This window comes from Colletotrichum graminicola, assembly GCF_000149035.1.
Source record: "Colletotrichum graminicola M1.001 genomic scaffold supercont1.141, whole genome shotgun sequence".
Taxonomy (NCBI): domain Eukaryota; kingdom Fungi; phylum Ascomycota; class Sordariomycetes; order Glomerellales; family Glomerellaceae; genus Colletotrichum; species Colletotrichum graminicola.
The window spans coordinates 726-20,055 of record NW_007361145.1 but is presented as its reverse complement, the minus strand read 5'-3'; the positions used below and the strand labels follow the sequence as shown (position 1 = coordinate 20,055).

At 46.8% G+C, this 19,330-nt stretch overlaps 4 protein-coding genes across 4 annotated transcripts; 2 read left to right on the top strand and 2 right to left on the bottom strand.

Moving 5' to 3' along the window:
- Window positions 1-430: 430 nt before the first annotated feature.
- GLRG_11839 (cytochrome P450) lies at window positions 431-2,127 on the top strand (the record flags this gene model as incomplete). The annotated part of the gene is made up of 4 exons (XM_008102522.1): window positions 431-475; window positions 534-1,652; window positions 1,705-1,877; window positions 1,938-2,127. The coding sequence occupies 4 exons, from the start codon at window positions 431-433 to the stop codon at window positions 2,125-2,127; spliced, it is 1,527 nt and encodes a 508-aa protein (XP_008100713.1).
- Window positions 2,128-2,560: 433 nt separating this feature from the next.
- On the bottom strand, window positions 2,561-4,217 carry GLRG_11838 (major facilitator superfamily transporter; the record flags this gene model as incomplete). The annotated part of the gene is made up of 3 exons (XM_008102521.1): window positions 2,561-3,734; window positions 3,797-3,970; window positions 4,027-4,217. The coding sequence occupies 3 exons, from the start codon at window positions 4,215-4,217 to the stop codon at window positions 2,561-2,563; spliced, it is 1,539 nt and encodes a 512-aa protein (XP_008100712.1).
- Window positions 4,218-5,017: 800 nt separating this feature from the next.
- GLRG_11837 (RadH flavin-dependent halogenase) lies at window positions 5,018-6,874 on the bottom strand (the record flags this gene model as incomplete). Its single annotated transcript, XM_008102520.1, has 6 exons — window positions 5,018-5,325; window positions 5,377-5,919; window positions 5,984-6,409; window positions 6,479-6,518; window positions 6,584-6,680; window positions 6,750-6,874. 6 exons carry the CDS (start codon window positions 6,872-6,874, stop codon window positions 5,018-5,020), a joined length of 1,539 nt encoding a protein of 512 aa, XP_008100711.1.
- Window positions 6,875-7,624: 750 nt separating this feature from the next.
- GLRG_11836 (beta-ketoacyl synthase domain-containing protein) lies at window positions 7,625-13,958 on the top strand (the record flags this gene model as incomplete). The annotated part of the gene is made up of 2 exons (XM_008102519.1): window positions 7,625-11,143; window positions 11,217-13,958. The coding sequence occupies 2 exons, from the start codon at window positions 7,625-7,627 to the stop codon at window positions 13,956-13,958; spliced, it is 6,261 nt and encodes a 2,086-aa protein (XP_008100710.1).
- Window positions 13,959-19,330: the final 5,372 nt, after the last annotated feature.

Sequence of the window (19,330 nt, the reverse complement as noted above, 5' to 3'; positions counted from 1 at the left end):
CTCGAAAGGCCTCAGCGTCCAGATGTCGGGGCTTTAGACGATTATGCACGGGCTACGAGCATCGTCAGCATCGCAAGGGGTATCAAAGCACTGCTGTAAGCTGACTGCATATGCATTACACCCCGAAATGATGCGGTTGCGGGGTCGTTTCTTGAAGGAAAGTGAAGTGGCAATTCGGTGAATATTGAAACACATGGCAGTATAACGGTGTAATGAACACACAAGGTTCGGGTGGCTATGCCAGGGGCTGACAATCTGCTATTAGACCCTTTTCCGAGTTTACCGTACACGCTGGCTATGTAAAGCTTCGAAGACTCAATTGCATCTGGTGGCAGTAACGTAATTGTCAGGTTTAATTTTCCCAGAGAACTGTCCAGCCTGAGCCTGTGTCACCAATACACACTTGATACTGAAAGGAAGAGTTCGCAATATGACGGCCTCAATTTCCTTCTTGTCGCCTGTCGCCTTCTTTGTGGTAAGCGATAGTTTGCATCTTTCTCCCAGAGTCATCAGCTAATGCCTTTGGTGGAAAGACGTTTAGTTTCGTTCTCCTTACGGTCATATACCGTGTTTACTTCCACCCACTTTCCAAGTTTCCTGGCCCTTGGTACTACGCTGCCTCGCAGATTCCCATCACCATCCAGCGCATTAAGGGCGACGAGGTTGCCACCTATGCCAAGTTGCACTCGAAATACGGTCAGTATGTGCGTATTGCGCCAGGCGAAGTGAGCACTATCAATCCAGCCGCCGCAACAGACATCTACGGACACCGTAATGCCGCCCGCCAGATACCCAAGGATTTCAAGGCCTATTACATGAAGAACCAGCGTGGAGACGGCACCGAGGGCCTCATGACGGCCGACGACGAGTCCCACCGTCGCATGCGCAAGGTCTTCTCGCCAGCCTTCAGCGACCGGGCCATTCGCGAGCAGGAGCCTCTTCTGAAGAAGTACACTGATCTCTTTGTGCAGAAGTCGGGTGAATGTTGTGAATCCAAAGGCAAGGTGGATATCCACATGTTCTTCAACTTCGCGACCTTCGACTTTGCCGCCGACCTCGTCTTTGGCGAAGGTCTCGACCATCTGGAGCGGATGGAGTATCACCCTTTCCTGGCCAACATCTCGGGGGTGGTCAAGTTCAGCGCCTGGCGAAGGGCTATTCGATCTTTCCCTTGGATGGACAAAGTATTTGTCATGTTGATCCCAAGGTCTATGGTCAAGAAGCGAATGGAACACACTAAGTTCTGCGATGACCATGTTACCTCGCGGCTGGAGAAGAAGATTACAGATCACCCGGACATGTGGACTCTTGTCTTACAGGCGCAGGAGAAGGGAGAGGGTATGACTTTTGGCGAGATGCGCCAAAACGGGTTCCTCATTCTCACGGCTGCGACGGAGACAACTTCGTCGTTGATGACAGCGCTGACGTTTCTCCTGGCCCAAAACCCGGACAAGCTCAAGAAGCTCACAGATGAGCTTCGCGGCAAGTTCAGCTCGACAGAGGAGATGACCACGCTAAACCTGCCACACCTGGAGTATCTCCAATGCTGCATCGAAGAAGGCCTGCGCTGCTACCCCCCCGTGCCCGGTGGTCTTCCTCGCCGCACCGGGCCACAGGGAGCCAGTCTTGACGGCCACCACCTCCCCCCGGACGTAGGTCTGTTCCGAAACTGGCGCTTGAATTTGTTGACTGACGTGCCAACAGGTTGTAGTTTACTATGCGCAGTCCGCCGCGTATCATTCTCGGATGCATTTTGCTCGGCCCAACGAGTTTATTCCCGAGCGATGGGCTTCGTCACCCCCTGCGGAACTCGCCAACGACCGTTTGGAGGCGGTCCAGGCCTTTTCTGCTGGTCCGCGTGACTGCATTGGTAAAAAGTAAGGCCTCACGTAGCTCCCCCGCTATCAGTGAGCACCTGTGCTAACGTGTTGGCCTAGCCTTGCCTACCATGAAGCAAGGCTTCTGGCAGCGAAGTTTTTCTGGACGTATGACGTAGAGGTGTGCGATGAGAGTATGGATTGGATGAACCAGAAAACATACATTGTTGGCCTTAAGAAACCGCTTTACGTGAAGCTTCACCGGGTCGAGAGGGATCCAGAAGTATCTTGGATCGGCACACAAATATAGATTTCTTGGCCTCGATCAGAAAACATGACTTACGGGTTATAGAACCCACATGCTACACCGTCAAGAGTGACGATCGGCTTGACAAATAGCACCAATCTACTCCATAACATCGTTGCAAGGGGGTTTACTCATGCCATTTGGCGTTATATCATCTATGGCCTATGCCTATGTTACCTACATGTACAAACTGATAAATAGGCAGGCACATAGAATATTCCCTGGTCTGGACCACTTTTTACAAACAGAATTCGAGTACATCCATAGCTATAAAGCGACTGTACATGGCCAGTACCGTGTAATACATGATGATGAATTTCTCTGCGTGATGACATGTATGTCGAAATCCACATCACCATCACCTTGACCACATAGGCGGGCTCTCAGGCCTTGATATTAGGTCTGGCCCCGGAATTCCGCTTATTGTATCTCTAAATCACAGCTTGATCTGAAATTTCGGAGCTGTTCGAAGATACTCACCATACCTGATGAAGAGTGCCGGAATAGGCCACATGCATACCGCAACAAAGCCGAGCAGACTGTTTCCCCAGCCGAGACCAAGGCTGTCGAAAAGCTGTAGCGCGAACAACGGAAATGTGGCACCGAAAATAGATCGCAGAATGGTCGACGCTGCAAGAGCTGAAGCTGCGTAGACGGTATAGGCATCCACAAGGTACAGGTTGACGCTAATGTTGATGATGCTTACGCCCGTGCCAACAACGAGCGTCCCCAGCAGGGGCACTGCCCACTGGATATGCGCCTGTGCTGTCCATCCGTATATGAAGAGTCCAGAGGGAATGAAGAGGCCACCCAGAATCATGATGGGTAGTCGGTATTCGGGCTTCGGCTTGCCGCTATGGTGTCTGTTGGCCAGTTTTGACATTATCCTGTTTCCCGTCGCCTGCTGGATCGCGAGGCCAATCATCATGCCGATGCCGAGCGCAATGTATACCAAACCTACAGTGCTTTGGCCGAAGCCATATGTTTCCTGGAAGACGAAACTGAAGGTGCTAAACATGAAGTAGATCATGGCGTAGATGAAGGCCCCGTATATGCTGAGTAGGAGGCAGACCGGGGAGAAGACCAAGAACTTGGAAGGACGCAGGATCGAGCGGAGGAACAGCTCTCTGGGATTGAGGTTTGAACCAAGCTTGGACCGAAGTTGCATGTTGCCAGTCTGCTTTTGGAGGCGTTGAGTCTTTCTCTTCAACAGCACAGGCGCGTTGGTTTCACGAAGTACGACGAAGCCCATGATCGTGATCACGCCGGCAGTGGCCGTGAGAACCCAGAATATCCAGCGCCAACCCTCAGCCTGAGCAAGAAATCCCCCGGCAATTGGACCGATTGAAGGGCCTAGAAGTGGCCCCAGGCTCCAAACGGACATGGCCATTCCCCGCTGTCGTACCGTCATGAGATCGGCAATGGTGCCGGCGCCAATCGTGATCGGACCAGCGCCTACTAATCCCGATAGGAAACGAAAGGCAATGAGCATGCCCATGCTAGTTGACAGAGCACAACCGGCCGTGAATATGATGAAGAGAACGTTTCCAACGTGGTATATCATTGCTCTTCCGTAAAGCTCGCTCATCGGTGCCAAAGCAAGTGGACCGCTGCAGGGTAAGGATTACCAGTCAGAAATTAATGGTGCATCCTGGTGGGGAATTAAACGTACAAAGCCAAGCCGAGGATGTACACTGACACCACAAAAGTTGCCAGAGACTCGTTACGTGTGTCGAAGTCCTCGAGGAGTTGTGGCACGCCGGGCGCAAACATGGTGGAAGCCAGCGGAACGTTGAACGTGATTATGGCAAGGACGACGATGTTCGCCCATTTCTTCAACGGCGACCTGAAGGGGAAGATGTCAGTAGGGTGATTCAGGATGCGATGTATGTTAAGAATGACCAGTTCAGAGGATTGGCTGGGTCGTCAGGCCCGTCCCAGTCTACAACGTTGGGATCCAGCTCATCCGCGATCCGGACGCCATCGTCTGGAGGAGTAGGTACGTCATGTTGCTGCTGCTGCTTCTCCATTTCAAGGGCGTCATATTTGGGCAAATTCGGTTCGTGGCTTTGTGGTTCTTGCGCTGTCGCCATCTCTTATCCTCAACCTTCAAACTTCTGTCCAGCGTCTGGGGGAGCACGGCAACTTGCTCTTGAACAGGAGATCATGGTGCTTCAAGACTCGGTGTGAGCGGGGCTTAGCTGGAACTAGATTATAAATACTGCAGCTTGGCAAGGCAAGGATTCAAGCAACTGGAAGGGTCTACGCGACTTGATTACGAGCCTATGTAGTCCGGGTATACAAGTAACAAGAGACAAGATCTTGGCGAGCTTAGGCAGGTAACGGGTACAAGGTAATCAGACGCGGCCTGCGTTGCCGCAGTGCCATATGCAGATGCAGGGGGGGCTGCACCTTTTTGATACAAATCATACGATGGAGCAGGTAACCCTGCGTTGAACCACTACGAATATCCCTGATATGTATTCACCGGATCGAAATTCCGGCAGGTTTCGTGCTAACGAGAATAGGCAAGGCAGCTGGCCGCTAGCCTCACAATTAGAGTGATGACCCTTGGAAATCCTGGCCAGCACATATGCAGTAGGTATCCGTAAGCTGACTGCAGACGGGCCGATCCCGTCAAGGCATCCTTCCTGTCGATCGCCAACGGCGTGTTTGTTTGCTAGGATAGGAACAATGGCGTTCCAATTGGTGGTTTCTCTAGCTATCTTTGATTCGCTGTTCGCTCACTCAACAACTTGACTCTCCTCGCACAGGACAAGATGGTTCAAAAAAGAACGGTTTCATGAAAGAGATCACCATTCTCTATTACGGCTCCCCGAACTTTGTATACCATCACATCAGTGACCCTGCAGTTGTTCACAGTATCCGTGACTCAACCCCGGATGAGGCCCAAATTACCGCGCTCGATGCGAGGCACGAGGCCGTCAATGGACGTGTGCCCAAACTTGGTCATGTCGGCGCTGGGCGCCGCCTGCTCAAGAATCTTGAACCCGGTCAAGACGCCCTCGTCAGGCATTGTCATTTCCGGCTGGAGCTTCCCGTTGGCGCCTGACTGGTCAGCATCGTGGTCGTCCGTAGTGGGAAATGAGTTAAGCGCTTGGACAGCAAAGTCGATGGTCTGGGATATCTCATCGCGTGAAAAGCGCTTGGTGATGGCGGAGGAGCCAGAACCCTGGATGACTATTGTGTGCTGTTAGCCATGTACTAAAAATGACCGCCCGAGATGCGCACCTGGCTTGAGGAAGTTGAAGGCCTGGTCGAAGCCGTCTTCGTCAATATCACTGAGAACAGGGTTCTCTTGCATCCGGATCTGCTTGAGGGCAGCCAGCACCACCAGCAAAAATAGGTTGTAGCCCTCATCTACCTTCTTGGCGTGAAACTTGGAGGCTTGGTACTCGGTGCAGTCGCCGTTGATGGATGCCTTGATGGACACGGCGGCCGCAAGCCCGCCAGTCAGCGCCAGATGAGCGCCGGACGAGAAGAACGGATCAATGAAGCATCCGGCGTCGCCGACGATGCGGAAGTGCGGACCGGCATACGCAGTAGCCGAGTATGAGTAGTCGGTAGCTTGCTTGATATCGCTTACGAGCTCGGCAGGTTCAAGGAGCGACTGGATCGTGGGGCAGAGCTTGATGCACTCATCCATGATCTTCGCGTTGGTAGCGCCCTCGCCAAGGCTCCTCTTCCTGTCCTCGAACAGATCCTTTCGCAAGACAGCACCCACAGAAACTGTTTCGTTATGAAGAGGAATCGTCCAAACCCAGCCCGAGCCGTCTGTACGACGTCAGCCAGACCCGTTGCGGCATCTGGAAACATTCCCAACGGCAAACAGACTCACCTTTCATTCCCTCAAAGTAAGGCTGGTTTTCTCTCAGAGTTCCCTCGGACCAGCGTTTCCAGCCCTTGTAGTAGCCCCAGATAGCAAGGTTCTTCAACCCAGCGTTGAATCTGCGGTTCTTGAGGTACTTGGTGGAGGTGATACCGGCCCGGCCCGTAGCGTCCACTAGATAATCGAACTTGATCGTCCCAGAGGTGCCATCTTTGGCAGACCACTGGGCAGAAACTGGACGACCGGGATTGGCTACCTTTTGACCTTCAGGGAAGTCGCCCTCAAAGACCTCGAAAGCCAGCGAGTTGACCTTGATGCCGTTGAATGTCTTGGCGCCACTCTCGGCTGCGTGCTTGAACATGAGTTCGTCCGCTTCAGCTCGAATTACATTCCACGAATACCCTTTCGGGCCGTGCACAGAGACGAAATCGGTATCTGTTCCAAGATGAATATGTATATATGTACAGTTGCTGACTCCATTGGGTGGTTTTCCTCGTAACTTACATCCTTCACGTTTGGCGGTGAGCTTGAAAGCGGCTCCGAGCTACAGAGATGATCAGGATTTTCGTACTCGGAGGCTTTCGCACCCATATTGCCCAGCATGCTTACCTTCTTCTGAAATCCATGTTGGTCGAATTTGTCCTCCAGATCAATGAAGCGCAGCAACGGTCTGATGGACGGGAGCATGCTTTCGCCGATGTGATAACTGTGGCTGTATATCAGCCTATGTGCACATCATGTGGATGTTGAGCCCAGTGAGAGGCCATATGCATACCGGGGATGCCTATCTGCCTCGAGAAGGACGACGTTAATACCGTCCCTTGCCAGAGCTGCGGCTGCATACGATCCTCCCGGTCCACCCCCGGCGACCAGGACTGTGCAAGACTCAGGGACTTCCATTGTAGTATGTTATTGATAACGAATGGGCTTTAGGAATATTCTAGCCTTAGCTGCGCAGGCGATTAACGTGAGTAACAACTAGAACTTGATGTGCAATATAATACGTGAGGCAGGTAACTTAGTGGAAGACTAATGTGACTGTTTACAAGACCACCCCCTGGGGCGAACTCTCTTGTAGCGATCATCGAACCGCGAGGACGGAAAGATTATGTGACCCGACGGTAAGCCCCGAGTCATGTAAGCTTACTGCATATGTCACCTATGGCTAGATAGAAAGAGAAACGGCGGAGTAAGCTTACTGCTGCTAGAATGTCGTTTTGCTTCTGCAGTAACTTCGAAACCTCGCCTAATAATCATATCCCTGCGCATCCAACGACGGATCGATGATGCCGGCATACCTTACGCAGTGGGCCGCATCTTGGCGTGACCATTGTTACTGTCAGCACGGCATGTGGAAGCGGTGCCTGACGGATGAAGTGGTCAAGTGTCGTGATATGGCCGTTTGGGGAGCGTTAGTCCTATCGGCTGTTTCCAAGAGAAGAGGTATCTTGCGGTTCGCTATGGACTCGCTCAGTTTGGAGAGTTGGTGCTATTAAGATAGGATGCCCTGGATGTTAAGAACACTCAGTTGAAGGAAATTTGGAACTACATCCTCCTTTTCGCGCATAGACCGGACATATCGAACTCAAAGACTAGCGTTTGCCTTCTCATTAATTTTCTCTATCGTGTATGCGAACATCTCCAGCAAAGATGTCTAAAGCAGCGCAACAAACGAAATCGGTCCTTCTCTTCGGGGACCAGACAGACTCATGGAACGACGGGCTCGACCAGGTATATAAATTGGCTGGCTCCATGCCATGGCTTCAGGAGTTCCTGGGCGGTTTGACTAGGACGGTGAACGAAGAGACGAGGGCGATAGTGATCGATCCTTTTTTGCAGGATAGCCTGGGTACTTTCTCCAGCTTACACGAGCTCGGTGAACGGTATCGGAACACGACAGACGAGCTGGGCATGGCGCATTGCCTGCTTCTTCACACGGTCAGGGCCAGTAATCTCTTGTTATGGGCGAGAAGAGACGCTAGCATCCTCTCCAACAATGGAAACACGGAATGGCTCGGCATCTCGGGCGGCTTGATCAGCATGTCGGCGTGGGCCGTGTCGGAAGACTTCGACACCCTCCGCGCCGCGCTTCTCGAGATAGCCCGGCTCTTGGTGCGGTTGTGCAAATTCACATCCATCAAGTCCAGGTCGGTGGAAGACCGACGTGGCGTCTGGGGCTGGGCTGTCGTCGGCGTTGCCTTGGAAGACCTCAGCAAGTCACTGGAGGAGTTTCAGCAGAGTGTCGGCATCCCGCCCTTGAAGAGGGCAAAGCCCGGCGTCACGGGTGCTGGCTGGAGCACCATCATCGGGCCACCCTCGGTTCTGGAGCGGTTCATACATGAGTGTCCGGCAATGAAGCGCGTTGCCAAGAATCCTCTCAAAATTCATGCCCTCCAACATACAATCGAACTTACCGAAGCAGACATCGACTTCATCGTCGGTGACAACAAATCACTCCTCACCAGGGCCATCTATGCCACAGGTTCCAACCTGTGGGGCATGGATGAACCTGATGCCACGTATACGACTTGGGGCGACATGCTTAGGGCCATCTGTGCACAAGTTTTGTCCCGTGGTCTTGATATCACCAAAGCTATTGGTAAGATGACAGCTGCACTCGGCGCTGCTGAGACCGTCAGAGTCATTGAGATGGGGACCACCAGTCATACCTCATATTTACTTGGTACTCTGGAGAAGGCCGGGAAAGTGATAACGCTGGAGGGCGAGAGGACCTTGCTCCAGGTCGAGGATACACGACAACCCGCCTCTCCTGTTGGCCGTATCGCCGTCGTGGGCGTGTCGGGGCGCGGTCCGATGTGTGGCAATATCAACGAGTTCTGGGACATAATCATGAGCAAGACAGATACCTGCACTGAAGTGCCTAAAGACCGATTTGACATCGACGAGTTTTACAGCGCAGAGCACGGTCGTGGGGAGAAGAAGTGCACAACGACCACCAGATACGGCTGCTTCATGGACAAGCCGGGGCACTTTGACTCTCGCTTTTTCCACATATCTCCGCGGGAAGCCATGCTCATGGACCCGTGCCACCGGCACTTCTTGATGAGCACCTATGAGGCGCTCGAAATGGCCGGCTATTCAGATGGCAAAACCAAGTCGACAGACCCAAACCGTATCGCCACGTTCTACGGCCAGGTCACCGACGATTGGCACGACCAATCCCACCCGACTCTCGGATGTGACCCCTACACGCTGCCCGGTGTACAACGAGCGTTCGGCCCAGGCCGAGTCGCTTGGCAGTTCAACTGGGAGGGCCCGACGTACGCCCTCGACTCGGCCTGCGCCTCGACGACCTCGTGCGTCCACCTCGCCTGCATGAGTCTCCAGACCGGAGACATTGACATGGCGGTCGCAGGCGCCGGCAACATCCTCAACTACCCGCATTCGTTTGCGAGCCTCAGTAAGTCCGGCGTGCTATCGGACACGGGCAACTGCAAGACGTTCCGCGATGACGCCGACGGGTACTGCCGCGGCGACTTTGTCGGATCTGTGGTGCTGAAGCGCCTGGAGGACGCCGAGGCCGACAATGACAAGATCCTCGCCGTGATCGCGGCATCTGGGCGCAATCATTCCGGCAACTCGCCGTCCATCACCACCTCGGACGCAGGTGCCCAGGAACGTCTGTTCCGCAAAGTCCTGCGCAATGCACACGTGTCAGCTGATGACATCTCGTACGTCGAGATGCACGGGACAGGCACCCAGGTCGGCGACCCGGCCGAGATCGGCGCCGTTGGCAACCTCTTGAAGCACAAATCGCGAGCCGACGGGCCGGTGCCCGTGGGCGGGGTCAAGGCCAACTTTGGTCACGGGGAGGGTGCTGCTGGCATGGCCTCGTTGATGAAATGCATCAAGATGTTCGAGACGAATACCATCCCCCCCCAAGCGGGCATGCCGCACGCGCTGAACCCCAAGTTCCCTCCACTCGAAAACTTGAACGTCGAGATTCTCTCGCAGCCCAAGGAGTTCAAACGCGTGGGCAACACGCCAAGACGTATTCTATTGAACAACTTCGATGCCGCTGGAGGCAACGCCTGCATGCTGCTCGAGGAGTACATGGGCCGGGGCCATGTAGCAGCAGTCAAGGCAGAAGCCGCCGCGGATCCACGATCCAGCCATGTCGTGGTCCTTTCTGCCCGAACACCAGCGGCGCACCTGGAGAACAGGCGCCAACTGCTCACGTGGTTGCGCGCCAACCCGGACACCAAGATCGAGGATGTGGCGTACACCACCACCGCCAGGAGGATGCACCACCCCATCCGCTTCGCGTGTACGGCTACGAGCACCAGTACGCTCGTTGCCAAACTCGAGAACGATATTGCCGACCAAGATTCCTCCTCATGGACGTCACCCTCCTCACACGTCCCGCCCGTTGTCTTTGTCTTCACCGGACAAGGCTCCCACTATGCAGGCATGGGTTGCGAGCTGTACAGGACGAGTGCTTCGTTCCGAGAGGCTGTCGATCTCTGCGCGCGGATTGGGGAACAACACGGCTTCCCGCAGTTCGTCAATCTCATCGCCAATGCCGAGGCTGACATGGCGTCCATGACCACGACCCAGACCCAGCTAGCCGTGTTGGCTCTTGAAGTCGGCCTTGCTGCTTACTGGGAGTCGGTCGGTGTGCACCCAGAAATGGTGATGGGTCATTCCCTTGGCGAGTACGCCGCTCTGTATGCGGCAGGTGTCCTCTCTCTTGCGGACGCCATCTACCTGGTTGGTCGGCGAGCTGGGCTTCTGCTCGACCGATGCGAGGCCGACACTTTTGCCATGCTGTCCGTAAGCATGTCTGCTGCGCATGTTCAAGCCTTCCTTGACTCTCATCCACAGTACGCAACCTGCAGCATCTCCTGTATCAACAGCACGACTGGGACGGTCATCAGCGGCAGCGCTGATGAGATTGGCAATATGCAGCAAGATTTGGCGGCTCGCTCGAAGGCTCTCGCAGTGCCTTACGGCTTCCACTCCTTTCAGGTCGACCTCATACTGTCCGACTACAAAACCATCGCCGCGGGTGTCACGTTTCTGGCACCCAGGATTCCTGTGGCATCCACGCTGCTTGGATCCATTGTCGACTCCCAAGGCACGTTTGACGGGCAGTATCTGGCTCAACAGACCCGTCAGCCCGTCAACTTTGTACAAGCTCTGAGCGCGGTCACGGGGAAAGCTCACCGACCCCGTCTGGATCGAGCTCGGGCCGAGCAGAGTCTGCACATCCTTCATCAAGACCACACTCTCCCCTGCAACGCAAAGGGTCATGTCAACACTGGAGGGCCCCAACAGTTCGACCGCCTGGGCATCGGTCTCCAAATGTATGGCGGCAGCCTACTTGCTGGGCATTCCTATCGACTGGCGCGCCTTCCACCAGCTGTACGAGAGACACCTAGAGATGCTGACACTGCCGTCGTATGCATGGGACATGAAGGACTACTGGATCACATTCTCCGAGGCCACGGGCGGCAGTCAGGAGGCGCTCTCCACGCAGGATCGTACGGCTGCCCGCCAGCAGATGATCTCGACCTTGGCGCAGTACGTCGTCAGCGAGTCGTCGTCTACTGGGAGGACATCGGTGACTCTGCGCGCCGCCCTCGCGGAGCCGGGCCTGAGCGCTGTGATCGACGGTCATCGGATGCAGGACTTGCCGATTCTGCCCGGAAGTGCGTTTTGCGAGGCCGCTTTTGCAGCAGCTGCTTACGCACTCGATGCTAACGGCAAAAAGACGGACGCCAGCGTCACCAAGCTCTCGCTACGTAGCCCTAGTCTAAAGCGTCCCTTGACAAAGAGCCTTGTTGGTAGCGACGGCGAATTGGTCACTACCGCGACCTTGAAGGAGGCTAGTAACGACATACAGGTCTCGTGGAAGGCAACGTCGGCATCCAAGGGTCCCACCTACGAGCTTGGAAGCTGCTCGCTGACCATCCGCCCTGATGTCGAGGGCCTGCAGGCTAGCTGGGACCGGACCTCGTATTTCGTCAAGGCCCGGATGGATGAAATCATCCGGTCTGCCACAGAAGGACGGGGCCACAGGTTCCAACCAGACATATTCTATGCCCTCTTCGCGCCCACCGTCCAGTATGATTCCGGCTTCAAGTCTATCAAGGAAGCCTTCATCTCCAGCGATTTCTCCGAGGCCGCAGCGGAGATTGTGCTCAAAGACCATCCTGTCGGCACCCGCTTCGTGGCGTCGCCGTACTGGGGCGAGAGCGTCACCCACCTGGCTGGCTTCGCCGTCAATGCGAACCCGCTGAATTTGAAGACGGCCGCCGAGTCGTGCTTCATCAACAGCGGCTTCGACAGCTTCGAGCAGACGGTCCCTTTTGAGGCCGGAAAGGTCTACCTGACATACGTGCGTGTGCTGGAAAAGGATGTCGAGAACAAGATCTGCGATGTGTTCGTGTTCGACAACAATAAGCTGATCGCACAGTGCTCGGGGCTCAACTTCCACATCATCAGCAATGCGACGCTGAGAAAAGCGCTCGGCGGCACTCCAAGAACCCCTGGGCCTGTCACTCAGAGCGCACCCAAAACGAGTCCACAAATGGTCGCGGAGAAAGAGGCGGCGCCAGCTGCGAACGTGGAAATTGAGCCGGAAGAGAGGAAGCAGCCCACCGGGACGCCAGACTCCCGTCACGGGGTGTTCGACATCATAGTCCAGACCATCGCTGTAGAGACGGGCGTCGATCTGCCAGAGCTTACTGACGACACCGTCCTAGCTGACATTGGCATTGACTCCATCATGTCCATTGAGATCGCCTCCAAGGTTTCCGAAACCTCCGGCCTCGAGCTGGCGCCATCGTTTCTGATCGAGAATGTCGTTATCGGCGACCTGCGACGCCAGTTCGCCGTTGCGCCATCCTTGACCCCGAGCGCAGATTCGGACAGCCCTTCGGAGAGCAGCTGGGACAGCCGCCCCGAGACGTCGCTCAGCTTCCGCGAGGAGCCGGAGCTCATCAGAACCGAACGCTCAACGGACGTGTCTGTTGACGCGGCGGCTGCGGAGGCGCCTAAGAACGGGCCACAGCCGGTAGGAGCCCGGCCAACATCCGAGATCGACGACTCGTCTCCGCCACCCAACGTAAAAATTACACTATTACAAGGGGCGGGTCGCTCCAGAGGCCCCAACCCGAAACAGCCACCGCCCTTTTACATGATTGCAGACGGCACGGGCACCATCGCCACCTACATCCATCTCCCCGCCGCGATCAAGAGCAAGGTGGCAATCTACGGAATCGACTCGCCGTATCTCCACTGCCCAGCCCGTCTGACTCCGGACGTGGGCATCTCAGGCGCCGCAAAGCTCATCGTCGAGGCACTGCTCAAGAAGCAGCCAGCGAACATACCTTTCTGGATTGGGGGGTTCTCCGGCGGCGCCATGATGGCGTACGAGGTTTGTCGCCAGCTATCCGGTGCCGGTCGTAGCGTCAGCGGCCTTCTTCTCATCGACATGTGTGCCCCGCGTCTCTCCAGCGTGCACAATGACAATGAGATCGGCCTCGCAATGTTTGATGCAGTATCCGGACAAGATGACAGCGGTGTCTGGCGGGGCACAGACAACACCCGCCTGCACCTCCAGGCGCTGTTCGCATCGGTTGCGGTCTACAACCCTCCGCCGCTGGAGAAGGGAGAGGAGCCACCGGCCCGGCGTACAGCGCTCATATGGGCGGAGAAAGGCATGATTGACCGCTGCACCCACAGCGAGCGCTTCAACCAACTGGCGAAGGAGCGTAACATCGCCACCACGGCGTACCCGGGATTCATGGAGGACCCCAAACTTGGTGCCGTGATGTGGAGTTTGCCACACAAAACGGGCGCGGATTTGGGATCCAACGGCTGGTATAAGTTTGTAGGGGGCGAGCAGCTCATGTGCATGTCGGTTGGAGCGGACCACCTTCAGATGGCCGCACCGAGCCATGTATCGTTTCTGGGGGAACAGATGGACAGGGCATTTGACTTTTTTCAAGATGACTAGGCGAGTGTGGCTGCCAAGGGCCTGGAACCTTTGAAAACTCTTGCGATGCCCTCATGTCAATGCATCATGCAGCTTCGCGTCATTTCGCCGGGACCGGAGTGACCATCACTCCAAGCTTCATCTACTGTATTATACATTATACAATAGTACTAGGCCGAAGTTAAATACCCCGGTTAGGTAACTAACGTCCACCCCCCTACTGCAGAACTTCACTTTTGGTGAATATTCCCCCTCTATCATGATGTCGGTTATAGGGGGTAACATTTTAGGGGTATTTTACTTACCCCTGTCACCCTGTACATACGCACCTATGGTATATGTGTTAGGCAAACGGCACTAGACTGCTTATAGGGGTCTAGGGCAGCTAGCTATACTTATTAATTTCGACCTTACCTAGAGCGACTTGTTATAGTTAGTAATCTAACTGTTAAATGTGGCGGAATTACACGTGAATTCACCGGCGAATGCACGGTTGCCCTATGGCGAATCGCTGGGGAATAGGCGGTGAAATCGCCCTACTTTGATAGTGATTTTACTAATAATATTACTAGGATTAGCTTAGGATTTCCTAACTAAGAAATAGGGGGTTTTTCCTATTCCTATAGGATTTTACTATAGTTATATAATATATAATAGAATTATTAAATTAACTATTATAATTCTTATAATTTAATAATTAATAGTCTAATAAATATATTTATAATAATAAATATACCTATTTATTAATAAATACTACTATAATAATTAATTAAAGTAATAATAATAAGGTAACTATTTTATAATTATATAGTAATAAGTTTATATAGCTTAACGCTATTTAAGTAAAGGTAAAGTGTTATAATCCCTAGGAGTATATTAACCTAAAGGTTATAGTAGTAGACTAATTAATCCTTAAGATATATTTAAAGAAACTAATAAAGCTACTTATAACGTAATATCTATATGTATTAACTAAGAACAAGCTTACTACTTACTAAGAAGTTATTATAGTTATAGTAATTAGTACGATATTATTATTATAACAGGTAAGCCAGTCTCTTAGATAGAGAATAATAGCTTAAGAGAATATAAGAGAGTATTTCTCTTATATAAATATATATCCTATAGAAGTAAGAATATAGAATAATAGGGGTAGATATAATAAATAGATATAAGGATATTAATATAAAGAGAGTATAGTAGTTAGGCTTATTAATTTTTTACTAACTGTTGCTTGCTTAGAGAGAGAAAGATAGAAGCCTAGAAACAGGAGGAATTCTCGCGCTTATATAGACATATCTAGCTTACTAGAATATTCTATACTTACGTAAGCTACTTATAAATTAACTTAGTAGACGCGTAAGATTATAACCTTAACTAGATAACCCTAACTTAAAGTAATAACCTAGATAGTTAGAGAGAGAAGTAGTAAAGCTAATCTTACTCCTCTTAAAATCTTCTAGTATCTTTAGTTAATTATATAATTATACTGCTTACGTAATTAATATATATACTAATCTACTAAGTTAGTAGACTATAAATATATATATCTTATATATATATAGCCTCTATAATAAAGGAAATATAAAATAAAGAAGTATAGAAATACTAGAGATATTCTTACTTCTAATAGATTTACTAGTAAGTAACTATATAGCTATATATAGTAGGAAGTAAGGCTACTATAGCTATACCTAGTAGGCTTATATATAAATCTAAATATATAGTAATACTAAATAATCTTAACTTATATAATCTTATATACTTAATTAGCTAGATAAGCTACTTCTTATATATCTTCTTATATATATATATATATATACCTTATAGTACTAAAGATTCTTATTTTTAAACTTATATATAAATACTTATTTTAAAGTTAATAGTTAACTTATATTTAGTATATAGTTAACTACTTTTTATATTTTTATTAGCTTAAGTTTTATTATAGGATAAGGTAGTAAGTGCCTATAGTTAGGAGACAGATAAATAGTAAGGACTAAATACCTAATATATATATAATACGTTATATATGCCTTAGGTATATATCCCTTTAGTAAGTAACCCTTTATAAAAGAAAGGTTAACTATAAATACACCTTCTATTTATTACTTATCTTATCTTATATTATTTATTTAGCTCCTTATTATTATTTATCTTACTTTACTACTCTACTGTTACGCTTTACTTTTATACTATATTACTTTATAACACTACTATAGCCTAGCTTTATCTTATTAAAACTATAATAGCTACTAGGAAGGCTATATTAAGTAGTAGTATGCCTATCTTAATCTATACTATTTAATTATTCTTACTATTTTAATTATTTTTTATTAAGTTTTTACTTTACTACTATATAGTAAAGAAACTATTAAATAGTAGTAATTATAATAGTTACTTAATTAATTCTGTTATATCTTCTGTAACTATAGTAAATTACTATAGAAATGAGGAAAACCCCTATTTCTTAGTTAGGAAATCCCTAGCTAGTCCTAGTAATATTATTAGTAAAGTTACCTCTAACAGTAGGGCTAATTTACTACTTATTCCCTAATAATTTACTATAAGGTAACTATATATTTACTAGCTAATTTATATATACTTCTACTATATTTAATACACCGCCTTAGCGCTATTAGTATAATTAATTACTATAAAGCCTACACTAAATATTATCTATATATATCTTATTTATTTATTAATTATCCTTTAATATCTTATATATTTTCTTTCTTTATTCAGTAGTAAAGCTTTACTTTATTATTAGCTAATTCTTACTATTAATTTACTTTAAGGCGTACGTATTAGTTACTTATATTTAATTTAGCTATAAATATAGTAGATTATAGCGCACTAAGCGTCTTTATTAATCTATTAGCTATTAATTTAGTAGACTTCTTATATTTAATAGTAATTTTATTTACTACTACTTCTTAGTGTAGCTAGTAGTTATAAATATTTATATACTATAACGTATATAATAAGTAAGCGCGCTAAATAAGTAAGCACGCTACTTAATTACAGCTACCTTATAAATATAACTAAGTAGTAACTATAAAATAATAAAATTAATTTAAACTACTTAGAATCCTATTCTTTAGATATTTCTTTATTAAACTAGTACGTTTATATATTATATCTAGCGTTCCTATAGGTACTATACTACTGTTTACTTATTTCTATCCTTAATCTATAACTACTACTTTAATATATTTCCTCCTTAATCTAGGTTATTACCTCTTTTTATAACTAAATATCTTATATATTAGCTACACTTAGACTCCCTCCTTACTTTAGATAAGTTTCTTATACTTTTTTATATTAGTTAAGTAGGTTATTCTCTTTATAAAGGGTTTTAACCTTAGCTTTTAATAAAGTATTCTTATATATAATTCCTAACGCTCTTTTAAGAATATACTTAGTAGCTATTAATCTATATATTAAGGAGCTATTTAGATAATTAATAAAGTAATCCTTAATAAGAGTTCCTTAAGAAGATATCTTTATTATGTTATATAGTGTTTAAGAAGTCTAAGCTAGTAGTGTTATTAAAAGGGATTCTAGAGGTATTAAGGTCTATAACTTAATATCTAGCTTTAATAGTATACTTTCTAGACTTAAAGAGATAAGCCTTACCCCTCTAAAGCCTCCTTAAATATTTACTTTTATAAGAGCTTACTTAAAGGCGTTATAAAATACTAAAAAGAAGTTATCTTTTATAATATAAGTATTACCTTATTCTATTTTATTCTTAATTTCTTAACTATACGCTAGCTTTAAAGGCCTAAAACACCTAATATCTAAAGGCTAAAGTAAATAAAATAAATAAAGTAGTATATAAAAAGTAATAATATTATTTTCTTTATAATATAGCTTAAAGTCTATAAAATAGTAACTTTTATACTTATTAATAATAAGAAGGTAATATTTCTTTTTTATATATAACTTTAAATATTAATTAAAGTACTAAAGCTAATTTAGGCCTTTTTTATTTATTATTTATCTATTTTTAGATATTATAATAACCTAGTTAGGTAGAAAACTAGATTCTATATACTAAGTAAAAAAAAGATATTTACTTTTAATAATAATATATAGTAAGACGCTATAACTAGACAAACTAATAGCCTAAAAAACTATAACTTATTCTTAATTTCTAAGCTATAGTATTTTTATATTTAAACGTCTTTTAGAGCTTATAATAACTATTTTAAATATAATCTAGCCTATTATAAAGCTAGTCTTATTAAAGTTATAAATATTAGACTTTATAATACTATATTTTATAATTATATTTACTATAAGGTAAAACTATATACTTATTATATCTAGATCTTTATATTAAGCTGTCTTATAGTTATACTTATAAAAAAAATATATTTAGAGCTCTAGTGTTTATATTATAGGATAAGGTAGTAAGTGCCTGTAGTTAGGAGATAGATAGATAGTAAGGACTAGATACCTAATATATATATAATATATTATGTATACCCTAGGTATATATCCCTTTAGTAGGTAACTCTTTATAGAAAAAGGATTAACTATAAATATACCTACTATCTGTTACCTATCTTATCTTATATTACTTATTTAGCTCCTTATTATTATTTATTATACTTTACTACTTTACTATTACGCTTTACTTTTACACTATATTAGTTTATAATACTACTATAGCCTAGCTTTATCCTATTAGAACTATAATAGCTACTAGGAAGGCTATATTAAGTAGTAGTATAACTATCTTAATTTATACTATTTTATTACTCTTACTATCTTTATTATTTTTATTAAGTTTTTTTTTTTACTACTATATAGTAAAGAAATATATACACCCTAATAAGAGTAAAAGGCTTAGAGATATAGCATACTAAGAACACTCTAACCTAGATAAATCTCTAACCTTAGGTAATTCTATATATAGCTTTAGGAAAACCTAACCTATAAGATTACTTAGTAGCTGCCCTAAAGCCTTTATAATAATATATAATCCCTTATAACTATAGAATTTAATAGGGATATACTATACTACTTTAGTTATAACTAGTAATAGGGCTCCTAGTTAGATATTAGCTAGGCTAATAACCTTTTTTAAATTAAAAGCACCTTTTATATAGTAAAAAGGATTATTAAAGATATAAAAATTAACTTACTACTCTTATAAAGACTATATAGTAAAGTAGAAGATATTTAATTATCTTATAGTAACTTATAAAGCTTTTAGTTATTTAAAAACCTAGTTATACTAAAAGAAAACCTAACTAAGTAAATACTACTTACCCCTTAAGAAAGCCTTCTTGAAAACTACCTCTAAATAAAGATATTATAATAAGTAATATACTTAAATAATAAAAAAGTATCCTTTTAGACCTATTATCTTTAAAGTAAGT